A 13,586-nucleotide genomic window follows, 5' to 3' on the forward strand; every position below is an offset into this window, starting at 1 on the left:
CAGACATTCCTGCTCCTCCACCCCAATAAATGCTGCTGGATCCATCCCACCGCTGCCGCTTGCTCCTTTCCAGAAGAGGCTGGGGGGCTGGACACCAAGGGGGGAAACTCTGGAGAGGGGTGTCCCAGAAACATTCCCCAGAACCTTATGGGGCAGCCTGGGGTGAGCATCCCATGGGGAGGGACTGGAGTCTCAGGGATGGGAATGGGAGAGATGGGAAGGACTGGAGGTGTGTGGGCTGCATGGGGGAGTGCGATGGAAGGCTGGGATGGGCGTGTGGGACGTGGTGGGGCTGGTGGGAATGGGGTGGGACATAGTGGGAAGGTGTGGGCTGTGGTGGGGCTGGTGACCTCAGTGAAGCCACAGGGAGAGGGTGATGCCCCTTGGAAAATGTGGTGATAAACAGAGGTGTCACCTGCTCCTGGAAGGGGGTGGCTGTACTGAGGATCACAGATACCTACTCCCCTTGCAGATGCAGCATCTGAGTCTGCTGAGGGAGAACCCAAAGAAACGGCAGAGGAAGAATTTCTGAAGGAAAAGAGTTCCTTTGCACCTGGCTCACAACACTAGAAACAAAAGACATTCAGGGAGATCTTCGCTGTGACACTCAGAGAGCAGCTGGGAAGGGAATGCTGAGCCCCTGGGCCATCCTGCCCATGCCGGCTGTGCCACTGCCATCCCAGCTCTGGGCACTCGGGATCATGTTTGCTGCAGGGAGCACAAGCCATGGCTGTGTCCCCTCCCTCCCTCCCTCCCTCCACCCCCATTCCCGGCTGGCAGCAGGAGCCAGAGGAAGGCAGCAAGCGCTGGCAGATGGGGTGAAGGCAGCTCAGGGTTCAGGATGGTGTTTATTGATATCAGACTGCAGTGAGATGCAGGAACCAGGTGCCAGGGGCATTTTTGGAATTACAGCTGTGTCAGGAAGGATCCCTTTGGGGGAATAATGTTCTAGGACCTGGGAGGGAAGAGGAAAGCCATGCTTTAATGTGCTCCCTGCAGAGCATCCCTCCCACATGCCCCTGCTGTCATTTCCTGCAGGATTACATCATGGGAGGGTGATCCTTTGGATATTTCTTCATCAGGTGGCTCGAGGAAACCCTCAGCCACTGTCCAAGGGTCCTTCAGCAGTTCAGTGGAAGGGATCAACAGGCTCAGAGTGCTGCGTCTACGGCAGAATCATTGCTGCTGGGAGTGTCTTCTTCTGGCTCCCCCAAGACCCTCTGGAGGGAGAGCTGGAGTGACCTCATGGAGCAGGGTCTCCTCCAGCTCCCCACGCAGAAGCAGATAAAGGGGTTGCTGGCACTGTTGATGCAGGCGAGCAGGAAAGCAACCTGGGAGGACACAATGGTGTAGCTGAGCTGCTGCAGGAAATTGCAGAGGCTAAAGGGGAGACTGAAGAGCACACTGAGGAAGATAACTATATTGAGCTTCTTGAGTTGCTGCTGCTTGGAGCCACACTTGGCCTTGATGAAGAGGATTGTGCTGGAAATGACCACGGCTGGGGCAAAGAGGAAGAGGCTGATGGCAAACATGGAGATGAGAGACACCCGACAGTGCTCGTATTGGTGTGTCAGGCATGGGGAAGCCACTGTGGCAATGACAGCGATGGAGAGGACCTCGATCAGGACATTCACCACCTCTGACAGGCACTGGGGGTGGTGGCAGTGGCACCGGAGTGGGCAGAGGGTGGAAATGAATCTCTCGATGCTGATGGCCATCAGCAGGTACATCCCTGTGTTGCAGGAGAACAGGGACAGCAGGAAACATGACATCAGGTACTGCAGGGACGGGGCAGCCGAGCAGACAACATCTGCCTGCAGGGAGAGCACAGTGCAGGGGACCACAAAGAGGAGGAACAGGAAGTTGATGACAGCCAGATGGAAGATGTAGACAGTGATGGGGCTCCTTTGCATGCGGAAGCCAAGGAGCCAGATGACAGCCCCATTCCCAGCCAGCCCACAGAGGCAGATGAGCAGTGTGGCACCATCTATGGCCAAGTTGGTGACATCCATCCCACACGGATTGTCTCCATCAGTAGGTGAAGTGGAAGGTTGGGATGTGGTGCTCAGCTCCATGGATGTTCACAGGGCAGGCAGTGAGATATGGATCCCAGCTGTGGTCAGAGTGGATGGGAAGTCAGTGGTCAGTGCTTGGAGAATCCTGGGAATGACCACGCAGCTCCTCAGCAGCTCCCTGCAGCAGGAAAGTTTCAGTGGAGAGAAATGAGATGTGCAGTGGAGGAGGGTAGTGGAAATTGTGAGGGTGGGAGAGGGAGGTGGGAGGATTGGGATGTTCAGCAGGGGACGCGGAAGAGAAGCTCAGGGCAGAGGAGGGAGGAGCTGGGGAGGACACTGCAGTCACCAGGAGAGGGTGGCAGGAACAGAGCAGCTGCTGGAGGAGAGGCAGGTGGGGTAGGGAGGAAGGAAAGCATTGCACTGACCTGTTGAGTGTGGGGCAGCAGCAGGCAAAGGGTGTCTGTCCAGATCAGTGCTGCTTCCTGGCATCTCTTGCTCCTTTTGGATCCATATGGTAAAGTGGATCCTCCCAGGTCGATAATATGAAGCAGAATGTCTCCAGATCACCAGGATATTCCCACTGTCCCCACTCCAATCCTGATGGCTCCTCTCCATGCTCTGTCCCAGTGTTGCTCCCCAGGACTGGGTGGAGAGGGATGAGCAAGTCGGAAATTACATCTTTGGCTGCGTCAGAACTCCACTTACTTGCTCTTACTTGGAATTATTACTCTTTGCTTTTTTTTTTTTTTTTTTGCTACAAAGGAAGTGGCTTTTGCCAGAAGCTCTGCATGCAGGATTTTGTAATTGGCTCCTCCTTTCCTCTTGATTAGAAATGCTCCTTCGCTGCCGAATGTCCCATTCTCTGACTGCCTTCCCTCTCCCTACAGGTTTCTACCATTGCTCATTTCTGTTCCCTGAGGGGTCCTGGTCCCTCCAGCAGCAGAGGGATGCTGGTGGTGCTGGTGGCACTGGAATGCTGGCAGTGCTGGCAGTGCTGGGGAAGCAGCTGCATGATTCTCAGAAACAGCTTCCTTTCTGGAAAGAGCTCTGGGATCATTGCCAAAACCTTCCCTGGACTCAAGGGAGCACAACTGAGACAAGAATTCCCCTTTGTTGACATTCTTATGCAGGCACACTCTGTTGAAGCCTTTCACCAGCAGCTCCTCCTCCTCCTCCTCCTCCTCCTCTTCCTCAGTCCTGTGAGCACTTGTGGTTGTTTTTACCTGATCCCACCCTTTTGCCAGCAGTGACATTTTCACAAGACAAGGTTACTCCAAACACCATCCAATCTGGCCTGGAACACTTCCAGGGATCCTGGGGCAGCCACAGCTTCTCTGGACAACCTGTGCCAGGGCCTCAGCACCCTCACAGGGAAGGATTTCTCCCTAATATCCAACCTGAACCCACTCCCTGCAATAAATTATTAGAGATCAGATTTTGGAGTGCTGTTATCCCCCTATCAGCCCTTCACCAGAGCTCATCCTTCTTCTCCTCCATCCTGTGAGCACTTGTGGTTGTTTTTACTGATCCCACCCCTTCACCAGCAGCAACACCTTCCAAAAGTCCACATTGCTCCAAATGCAAATCAGCTTGGCCTTGGACACTTCCTGGGATCCTGGGGCAGCCACAGCTTCTCTGGACAACCTGTGCCTCAGCACCCTCACAGGGAAGGATTTCTCCCCAATATCACATCTGAACGCACTCTCTGTCAGTGGGAAGCCATATCCCCTTGTCCTGTCCCTCCAGGCCCTTCTCCAAAGTCCCTCTCCAGCTCTCCTGGAGCCCCTTTAGCTCATGGATCATCAACTGTTTGCACTGGAAAGGATTGGCCCAATGAATGGATGTGAGATTCCATAGCTGGGGACACAAACACAGTGTCAGTGAGGAAGAGAGGAAGCAGTTCTGCTCCCAGGGTCTCCACACACACCAGATTCCAGCAGGAGCATCCCAGTTCCAGGACACATGTCAGTCTGGGTGGGAATAATCTCATTTCAGCTTTCTAGGAATTCTTTGGAATTCACTGTCGGCTGCTGTCTGACTCCCAAGGGAGTGTAGAAGATGAGTCAAATGAAATCTCTAGCTTTCTAATGGTTGTAGCCAAGAGAGCAGCATTGATTAACCTCTTCTCAGAAAAAATGACATTTCTGAAATGTTAAATCATCCCTCTCCTGTATGCCTGTGCTCCAGCTCACACACAGCATTCCATTATTGCATGAATCCTCTTGGAAACTGCATGGTGAAAGTCAAATACCATTGAAGATGTGGGATACAAGTACGAAAACAACATTTGAACCAGGAATCAAATTTTGTAGTGCAGGGTCCTAGGGATTCACCCCAGGAATGAGAGGGGCAAGTTCAGGCAGTTCAAAAGACAAGATTTCAGGATTGGGGTTGCTTTAAAACGAAAGAGGACCTGACACAGAGACAAACTGCTTTCCCACAGGTCTCATTGCTGAGGCTCTCTCCTGTTACTCATTTCCTGGACAAAGTCAAGAGCAGATTAGAAGCAGAGCTCTGATACCAGCAAAGGCTCTGAAATAGTTCCCTGTTTGTGAGAGCCCTGGAGAACATGATCCAGCAGGGACAAAAGGGGGCCTGGGACAGACCCCTCACTGGACACTGCCCACGCTCACCCAGCAGGCTTCTCTCCCCTTTCCCAAGTGAGCATTCCAGGGAAGCTCTTGAAGATCCTGACCCAGGGACAGCAGCTGGTGTGTGTGAGGCAATGTGAACCCACAGTGTGTCTGCTCCAGTGAAATTCTCCAGGCTGAGAAAGGAAAGGTGAGACTCTTCTCTTTCAATGTAATCAGTGTCTCCCTCTTTGAGATGGGACCTGCTGACTGATTTTGGTAGGGGAATTTTGGTCCGTAGGGTATTAAAGCTCTAAATATTGTGGGGAAAGGGAGGGGGAGAATACTGAAATGAATCTCCTGCAGTCATACCCATCTCCCACATCCTGCTAACAATCTGCCCTGTCCCTTGCCTCTCCCTGTGCTGCTCCACATGGAAGCTGGGGGTGGGAAAAGATGGGAAAAGCCGCGTGTGGGGGACAGCAGTGTTGGTAAGGTGTCTGTGTTTGTCACCCCTGCAGCTGTGTGAGGGGAAGGAGAAGCAGCAGAGGTGTCACAATGAGCACATTGTCCCCCGCCACAGAGACAGCCAGCCCTGCCTGCTGGAGCCAGCCCGGTGGGAAAGTCTCCAATGGGAGCTGGAATGAGGACAAGCACTCCAACTGGACCCAGTGTGACAACAGCCACTCGAGCAGAGTCCCTGTCACGCTGCTCCTGTGCCTGTGTGGAATGGTGGGGAACGGGGCTGTCCTCTGGCTCCTCGGCTTCCACACCCGCAGGAACCCCATCACCATCTGCATCCTCAGCCTGGCCATCGCTGACTTCACCTTCCTGCTCTTCATCACCATCGCCCTGGGGATATTTTATGGCCCAGAGAGCTTCTGCCACCAGCTGGGCTCACGGGGTGTGACAGCCTGGCTGAACGTCACCATCCTCTTCTCTTTCACTGCCCGGCTCTACTCTCTGACAGCCCTCAGTGCTGGGACAGCTCTCTTTGTCCTCCCTGTGTCCTGCTGGCCCTGCCACCGCTCCCAGCGCTTCCCGGTGCTCCTGTGTGCTCTGCTCTGGCTCCTCTCCTTCCTGCTCACCGTCACCCCCTGTTTCTGCCCTTCGGTGCTGGTGGCCTTGGTGCTGAGCTACCTCTTCTCAGTGCTCACCCTGATCTGTTCTGCTCTAGCCCTGCTGGCCAGGCTCCTGTGCTGCTCATGGAAACAGCCCCCACGGAAGCTCTGTGCCATGGTCCTGCTGCCTGTCACCTTCTTTCCCTTCTTCACCGCTGATTTTGGGTTCTGGCTCTTGCTGAGAGCCTTTGACCCCTCTGTCTTTGCCCTCAGCACCTCTGTCCTGCTCGCCTGTGCCAACAGCAGTGCCCAGCCTCTGATTTACTTCCTGGCTGGGAGCTGTGCAAAGGAATTCACCCTCTCTGTTAGAGTTGCCTTCCAGAGGGCTTTTGAGGATGTGCCAGAGCCCTGGAATAAGGACAACACAGTGGAATCATCATAAAGTGGAATTCTCATGAAATAGAATCACCGTGAAATAGAATCAAAAAACATCCTGAATTTGAATGGACTCACGAGGATACGGAGTTCAGCTCCTGGCCCTGCACCATCCTGGCCATCTCCTGCACCTGCTCCCTGGCCATCCCAACAATCCCTCCCTGTGCCTGAGAGTGCTGTCCAAATGCTCCTGGAGCTCTGTCAGGCTGGTGCTGTGTGCAGCAGGGGAACTCCTGCCTGGGGTGGATTCTGCATGATGTGAGGAATCATCATGGGAAGGTTTGGGTCGGAAGGAACCTTACAGATCATCACATTCTGACCCTTTCTCCATGGGCAGGGACACCCTTGAAAGGTTTTGTTTTCAAGTTCTTGCTTTGAATCTTTCCTATTCAACAGGTCTGAACTTTCTCTGCTTCAGAAATGAGCTTCCCTACCCTGTGGAATATTAAAATTGAGTCACCAAGAATCAGACATTCTGCAAATGGATTTTTTTGGTGTGTTTGCTTAAAACCAGCATGCAGGTGGATAAGAAATCTTGGCACAGCAGTGCAGAACAATTCCTGAGTGATTCCTGTCCATCTCCAGCAGGTTCTGACACATGGGAAGACTGAGGTGTGGAAAATTCACACTGAGCCCTGTTGCCAAAACGAGTGGGCAGGTGTTTGGGATTGCCTCTGGAAGGCTTTTCCCCAAAATGCACACTGAGTTTGGGGCTGGTTTTAGCTCCGCTCATGTTGCAGCTGGGACTTGAGGTTTGGCTCCACTTGAGGTGTATCTGAGGGAAGCTGTGGCTGCCCCTGGATCCCTGGAAGTTTTCCAGGACATGTTGGATGGAGCTCGGAGCAACATACTTTAGTGGAATAGCAATGTACTCTAGTCCCTGCCTGTGGCAGGGGGTCAGAAGAGGATGCTGTTTAAAGTCCCTTCCAACCCAAACCATTCTATATTTCCATTAAAAACAGGAAGCTCAGGTAGGGAGTGGCCTGGGTGACACTGGAGACAAGGAAGGTGCTTGGAGCTAGAAAAATACATGGAAGGATCATGATCCTCCTGCACTTGCCTTGGGAGAAACTCTCTGGCTGATGGGAGTCCTTTCCTGGACAAGAGGTTGTACCTCCGAAAGTTTCTACTTTCCAATGGACAGGAAAAGGGGAGACAGGGAAAGAACATCCCTCTCAGATGTGGAAGTTGCTCTGTTCTGTTAATCATTAACAACTCTGTTAATCAATGCTTCTTAGATGTTTAACATCATGTGTGTCAATGTGGTGGTTTTGATTGGCCCAAAATATCAGTAAAGTATTTTTAACATCTAGGTGAAATTTGGACCCCTCAGAAGCTGTTGTGGTAGGCCTGGGGAAGTGTCTGAGGGGTGGGGAGTGACACAGAGATGGCTCCTGTGTGTCCTGAGTGCAAGTTCTGGAAGTTTTTACATCAAGTCCAGCAGAGCCAATCTCTGATGGCTCTGAAGGTGATGGACATGCTGCTGGCCAAGTTTGGGCCAATTGGAGGTGCTGGTTACGCCTCTGTGAAAACATATTTAAGAAAAAATCAAAACAAAGCAGGCACACACTTTTTTCACTTCTTTGTAGTTGGAGGAGGAGGAGGTGGAGGTGAAAATATGTGAGGGAGAACAGCATGGAGACGTGAAGGTCAGTGAAGAAGGTGGAGGAGGAGGTGCTCCAGTGCTGGAGCTGAAAACTCTCTGCTAGCTGTGGTGAAGGCCATGGGGGGAGCAGGAGGTTCCCCTGCAGCCCATGGAGTCCACAGGAGTGCAGAAATCCACCCACAGCCCATGCCAGAGGAGCAGGTGGATGCCTGGAGAGGGCAGTGATCCAGTTTGGAGGCTCGAAAGAGTTAAAGCTACAGAGGCCTTTTCAAGGAAGAGAAAGGCCTTGCTCCTGGCATGGAAGCAGCCTGGCCTCAGCTCAGCAGAGTCTGCATAGCACTTTATGGACAAAAAGACTCATGCTGCAGCAGAATTCGGGCAGGATGTTGCTCATGAGATTGGACCCACGCCAAAGAAGTTCCCAGAGGATTGTCTCTCATGGGAAGGACCCCTGGCTAAGTAGAAAAACCCCTCTCCCTGATTGGACTGACCAGAGAACAAACCCCTCTCAACCTGCCCCCTGTCTGTGTTGTGGGCTTGGAAAGAGGGAAAGGGGGGTGAGCAGAGAGACTGCTTCTTAAGAGGGAGGGGGTGAGAGCAGAAAAACTGTCTGATAAGAAAGAGAGATAAGTATAGATAAAGAGTATTCGTAGTAGAAAAACTGTGGTGATGAATAGATGTATGGACCTGCTCTGTGGACTGAAAAAAATACGCCCCCACTCCCTGCCCCCCTACCCAGGTCTGGTGGTTATAAAACAGGAAAGGGGGTGAATACTATAGATTCTTTAGGGGGGGGGGAGTGAACAAAAACTGTATGAAAAGTTTATTTTTGCCTTGCATTTATCCTACAACTCTGTTAGGTAATTAAATCACTCTTTGCAACTTTAAGCTTGGAGCCTGCTTGCCCTTTTTCTGTGCATCCTCCTGCCAACCAGTGTCCTATCTCATTTGACTCATGAGACTGGTGTGTATTTTTTATAGTTTTCTTTTTGTAGCAAGAGAGAGTCGAGGTGCCTGGCATTTAGTCAGGGCTAAACCTTGACAGTCTCCAAAGCATGACTCACCACCCAAGGCTTTCACTCTCACTTCCCTTTCCAGAAGCAGTGGCACGTTGTCTTCCCCTGGATTTAAGGCAGTGGGAAAAGGAGGGACAACTTCCCCTGAGCAAGATGTGTCTGCTGCCCAGATCTCTCCCAGGAGGAATGAGGAGCTCTTGGCACTGTCAACATCATCCCAAGCATTGCAGGAATGTGCCTTAGGAAGAGCTCTGGTGTGAGACAGGTACCTGCCCTCCTCAGACAAGACAGAGGCTTTAGAGTGGGAAAAACTAAGGAAACGAGCAATTTTTGGACACTGCTCACTAGGGATGAGCTCTGCAGTGAATGGATGTTGTTTATTCAACACATTTTGGGGTCAGAGTTACCATGTTGGAAACAAACAAAACAAATAAATCCAGATCTAATTATGGGGTGGTAACAACGTGAAAAAGACCAGTACAACCTGGATTTTGGCTCAAGCTGCTGTGCAGAGTTGCTGTTCAGCTCCTCCTGAGAATGGCCAGGTTCAGGATGGAGGTGCTGAAGGGCTTCCTTGGACATTGATGCTGGGGAACCAGAGGATGGCCCCATTTTGCAGAACAGCAGCATAACCCCCTGATTTCTGCACAATAAAATGGTCCAAGCACCTGGCTATGTGAATTTCCTTATTTCAAGCTCTTTTTTGGTCACAGGCACCAGAATTCAGTGGAATTCACCATCGTCCCTGCACTTTACTCAGAATGATTTAATTATGGAATGGAAGAATGTGACAAATTCCCACTTAATGGGCAAGGGAATGTTGCTGTCCCTCCCCCAGCTCGGCAGCCCTACCTGGGGTCAGTTTGGTCTCTTCCCATGAGCAGGGAATACAGGGCTGGCTCTGTCAGACAGACAGGGAAGGATGCTCCTTGAGATCCTTACCTTTCTCCTGCCATCTAGAGGCCCCAGCCCCACAGAGATTTGGGAAATTGCTGCCCTCCCATACAGGATATGTCCCCAGGACTTAACCTGTCACACTCTGCCCAGGCAAGAGATCCCCCAAAACCCCATGAAACTCATCTGCTGAGCCAAAGAGTTTATTCCCTGAGGCTGAGGCAATGAGGGTCATTCAGAGGGAATACAGGAACAGGACTGAGCCCAGAGCCATGTGCCCACATGGTCCCATATTTGTGGGTGTCTTTGAGGTGACACATCTCCAGGTGCCTCACGTCCAGCAGTGCCTCACAGAGCTGTCTCCTCCACCACAGCAGTGTCCCCAGGGCCATGGCTGCCCTCGTCACTCCTGGCTTTCTCCTCAAACACCCTCCGCAGGGCGACTTTGACGGAGCGCTGGAAGCGACGCTGCCGCCAGCTCCCCACCAGCACATAAATCACAGGGTTGAGGCTGCTGTTCAGCAGTGCCAGCAGAAAGTAGATATTTCCGGGGAATAAAGCATCAGAATAAGGAAGATAGAGGAGAACCTCCACACAGAAAGGGATGCCACAGGCGAAGAAGAGCAGGATGTTGAGCAGGATGGTGACAAAGAGCCTCCCTGGGTGTCTCCTCTGGGAGCCACAGCGGAGTTTGAGGAACAGGAGCAGGTTGGAAACCAACATCATGAGGGAAAAAGCCACGGAAATGGTGAGGGCTACAACTGCAAGGATAAACGCACCGTACCCAATAAAGGTAAAGGTGACATAGAAGGAGGACACCAAAACCCCAATGAGAACCCAGAGGGACCCACTGACGATACCCGAGAGGTGCCGGGGGCGGTGGCAGCGATACCAGATGGGGCAGAGGATGGAGACACAGCGCTCCATGCTGAGGGCTGTCAGCAGCCCCAGGCCGCTCAGGTCAAACAGGTAGCATGGGAACCCAAGGGCACTCACAAAATTGCATTTTGCACATCTTTGATTCATCTTGCTCCTCTCTACACAGATTTTGTATTTGCAGTGGAACTCCTGTGCCACCTGTTTGACCTGAGCAGCCTGGGGCTGCTGACAGCTCTCAGCGTGGAGCGCTGTGTCTCCATCCTCTGCCCCATCTGGTACCAAAGCCACCGCCCCCGGCACCTCTCGGGTGTCATCAGTGGGTCCATCTGGGTTCTCACTGGGATTTTGGTGTCCTCCCTCTACCTCACCTTTACTGGAGACTCTGAAACCATCCTTGCAGGTGTAGCCCTTGTGATTTCCCTGATTCTGTCCGTAGTGATGTTGGTTTCCAACCTGTTCCTGTTCCTCAAGCTCCGCTGTGGCTCCCAGAGGTGGCAGCCAGGGAAGCCCTGTGTCACCATCCTGCTCAACATCCTGCTCTTCTTTGCCTTCAGCATCCCTTTCTGCTTGGAGGTTCTCCTCAACCTTTCTGATTCTGTCGAGTTATTCCCAGAAAACACCTCCTGGCTGCTGGCATTGCTGAACAGCAGCCTCAACCCTGTGATTTATGTGCTGGTGGGGAGCTGCCAGCAGCACTTTCCGTGCTCCATCTACGTTGCTCTGCAGACAGTGTTTGAGGGGAAAAGCAGGAGTGAGGAGGGGAGCCACAGCCCTGGGGACACTGCTGGGGTGGAGGTGACAGCTCTGTGAGGCACTGCTGGACATGTGGCACCTGGAGATGTGTCAGAGACAGCCAGAAGTATGGGGACATGAGGCCACATGGCTCTGAGCCAGAGCAGCCTGGCTCAGCCCTGTTCTCTGGCTGTACTCCCCATGCAATGACCCTCTGTGTTGGTTTTGCTTGGCCCAGTTTTTGTTAGTAGGGGTGCCACAAAGATGGCTCCTGTGAGAAGCTTCTGGAAGCTTTCACCATGTCCAGCAGAGCCAATCTCTAATGGCTCTGAAGATGACATATATGCTGCTGGCCAAGCCTGTGCCAGTTGGAGATGTTGGGTACTCCTCTGTGATAACATATTGGAGGAGAAATCAAAGCAAATGTGCATGCAGTTGTTTCTAGCCAGGGAAGGAGGAAGAGGAGGTGACAACATGTGAGGGAAACAACATGGAGACACCAAGGGCAGTGCAGAAGGTGAGGGAGGAGGTGCTCCAGGCACCAGAGCCAAGTTTCCTCTGTAGGCTGTGGTGAAGACCATGGTGAAGCAGCTGTGCCCCTGCAGCCCATGGGGTCCAACAGGGATGCAGAAATCCACCCACAGCCCATGGAGGAAGTGCCCCATGCCAGAGTGGGTGGGTGCCTGGAGGAGGCTGTGATCCAGTGGGAGACCTGCTGGAGAGAGAGAGCCCTTGATTCCAGGCTGGAGCAGCCTGTCCTTGGAGGAGTGCAGCCCGTGGATGAGGGAGCCACAGCACAGCAGTTCGGGAGGACTGACTGCCCGTGGGAGGAGCTCACATTGCAGCAGGATTGTCTGTGCTGCTGCTGCTCCTGAGTTTGGAGCTGCACTGGAGGAGTTCCCAGAGAATTCTCTCCTGTGGCAGGGAGCCCATGGCAATGCAGGGAAGGACCTCTCTCCCTGAGCAGTGGAAGATCCTGGGGATGAGCTAACCCAAAGCCCCACACCCTGCCCTCCCTGCACTGTTGATGGGAAGGAGGGAGGGGGTGAGAGGAAAAACAGTGTCTTTAAGGGTTTCTTTTACTTCTCATTATCCTCCTTTGACTCTGTTAGTAATAAATTCATTTTGCAACTTTAAGTTGAGCCTGTTTTCCCTTGAAGTGTTTTCTAACAGTCCTTATCTCGACTCATGAACGCTTAACTAATTTTTTTTTCCTCCCCTCTTCCCAGATGTGGCAGGGGAGAGAACAAGCAAGCAGCTGCCATAGGTGCTTGGCATTTGATGAGGCTGAAACCATGGCAGACACTCAGGAAGATGTGGATGCACAGAAATTAGTCAGAGGAAAGTGATGTTTAGGTATTAGATAAGAAACAAGTTTTAATGACTATATATGGTTATAATGGATAAAACCCCTGCTGTAAAGTCTCACCTCAGACACACAACCATGAGAGATGCTTCTGTATGTCCTGTGCAGGTAAAGAATTCCTGCTTCCTAATGCTTCCCATGGTGTTAGAAAGTTTATTCCAGCCCCTTTTGGTATCGCTCCCCATTCCTATTTCCACCCCACTGCCATCCCATCCCATCCCATCCCATCCCATCCCATCCCATCCCATCCCATCCCATCCAGCAGCTTTCCTGGCCTCTCCCTGGCTCTGAGCACAACCTGTAGCTCTGCTGCTCCCCAGTGAGGACATTTGGGATCGGCAGCATCCACACCCTTCCTGACCCCTCCTGACCCCTCTGACACTCCCAGACTCCCCCCAGGGCCACCTTCCCCCCTGACAGCCCCACTCCTGCCCTGCTCCAGCCGGGACCAGGGAGATCTTTGCTGTGCCACTCAGAGAGCAGCTGGGAAGGGAATGCTGAGCCCCTGGGCCATCCTGCCCATGCCGGCTGTGCCGCTGCCATCCCAGCTCTGGGCACTCGGGATCATGTTTGCTGCAGGGAGCACAAGCCATGCCTGTGTCCCCTCCCTCCCTCCCTCCACCCCCATTCCCGGCTGGCAGCAGGAGCCAGAGGAAGGCAGCAAGCGCTGGCAGACGGGGTGAAGGCAGCTCAGGGTTCAGGATGCTGTTTATTGATATCAGACTGCAGTGGGATGCAGGAACCAGGTGCCAGGGGGATTTTTGGGATCACAGCTGTGCTGCAAAATATTCCCTTGGGGGAATAGTGTTTTAGGACCTGGGAGGGAGGAGGAAAGCCATGCTCCAATGTACTCCTTGCAGAGCATCCCTCCCACATGCTCCTGCTTGCTTCTCCTGCAGGAATACAGTGTGGGAGGGAAATCCTGTGGATATTTCTTAATCAGGTGACTCAAGGAAACCCTCAGCCACTCTCCCAGGGTCCCTCAGCAGTGCAGTCAAAGGGATCAACAGGC

At 52.7% G+C, this 13,586-nt stretch overlaps 2 protein-coding genes across 3 annotated transcripts; one reads left to right on the plus strand and one right to left on the minus strand.

The window, feature by feature from the left end:
- Positions 1-829: 829 nt before the first annotated feature.
- On the minus strand, positions 830-2,981 carry LOC146436828 (mas-related G-protein coupled receptor member H-like). Of its 2 annotated transcripts, none has more exons than XM_085063275.1 (2): positions 2,441-2,981; positions 830-1,732 (listed from the first exon to the last, which is right to left on the minus strand). In XM_085063275.1, exons 1-2 carry the CDS (start codon positions 2,628-2,630, stop codon positions 1,152-1,154), a joined length of 771 nt encoding a protein of 256 aa, XP_084919401.1. In that variant the 5' UTR covers positions 2,631-2,981; the 3' UTR covers positions 830-1,151. The 2 variants fall into 2 exon arrangements, with proteins under 2 accessions (XP_084919401.1, XP_084919400.1); XM_085063274.1 differs by having other exon boundaries at positions 830-2,193.
- A 2,162-nt stretch (positions 2,982-5,143) lies between these two features.
- On the plus strand, positions 5,144-6,111 carry LOC146436829 (mas-related G-protein coupled receptor member X2-like). Its single transcript, XM_085063927.1, has one exon. The coding sequence runs from the start codon at positions 5,144-5,146 to the stop codon at positions 6,086-6,088; it is 945 nt and encodes a 314-aa protein (XP_084920053.1). The 3' UTR covers positions 6,089-6,111.
- Positions 6,112-13,586: the final 7,475 nt, after the last annotated feature.

This window comes from Lichenostomus cassidix, chromosome 5 (assembly GCF_008360975.1).
Source record: "Lichenostomus cassidix isolate B80296 chromosome 5, HeHo_3.0, whole genome shotgun sequence".
Lineage (NCBI taxonomy): Eukaryota > Metazoa > Chordata > Aves > Passeriformes > Meliphagidae > Lichenostomus > Lichenostomus cassidix.

What these genes read in the sequence shown, in the direction of transcription:
- LOC146436828 (XM_085063274.1), bottom strand. Translation starts at nt 2,075, where the DNA reads ATGGAGCTGAGCACCACATCCCAACCTTCCACTTCACCTACTGATGGA.
- LOC146436829 (XM_085063927.1), top strand. Translation starts at nt 5,144, where the DNA reads ATGAGCACATTGTCCCCCGCCACAGAGACAGCCAGCCCTGCCTGCTGG.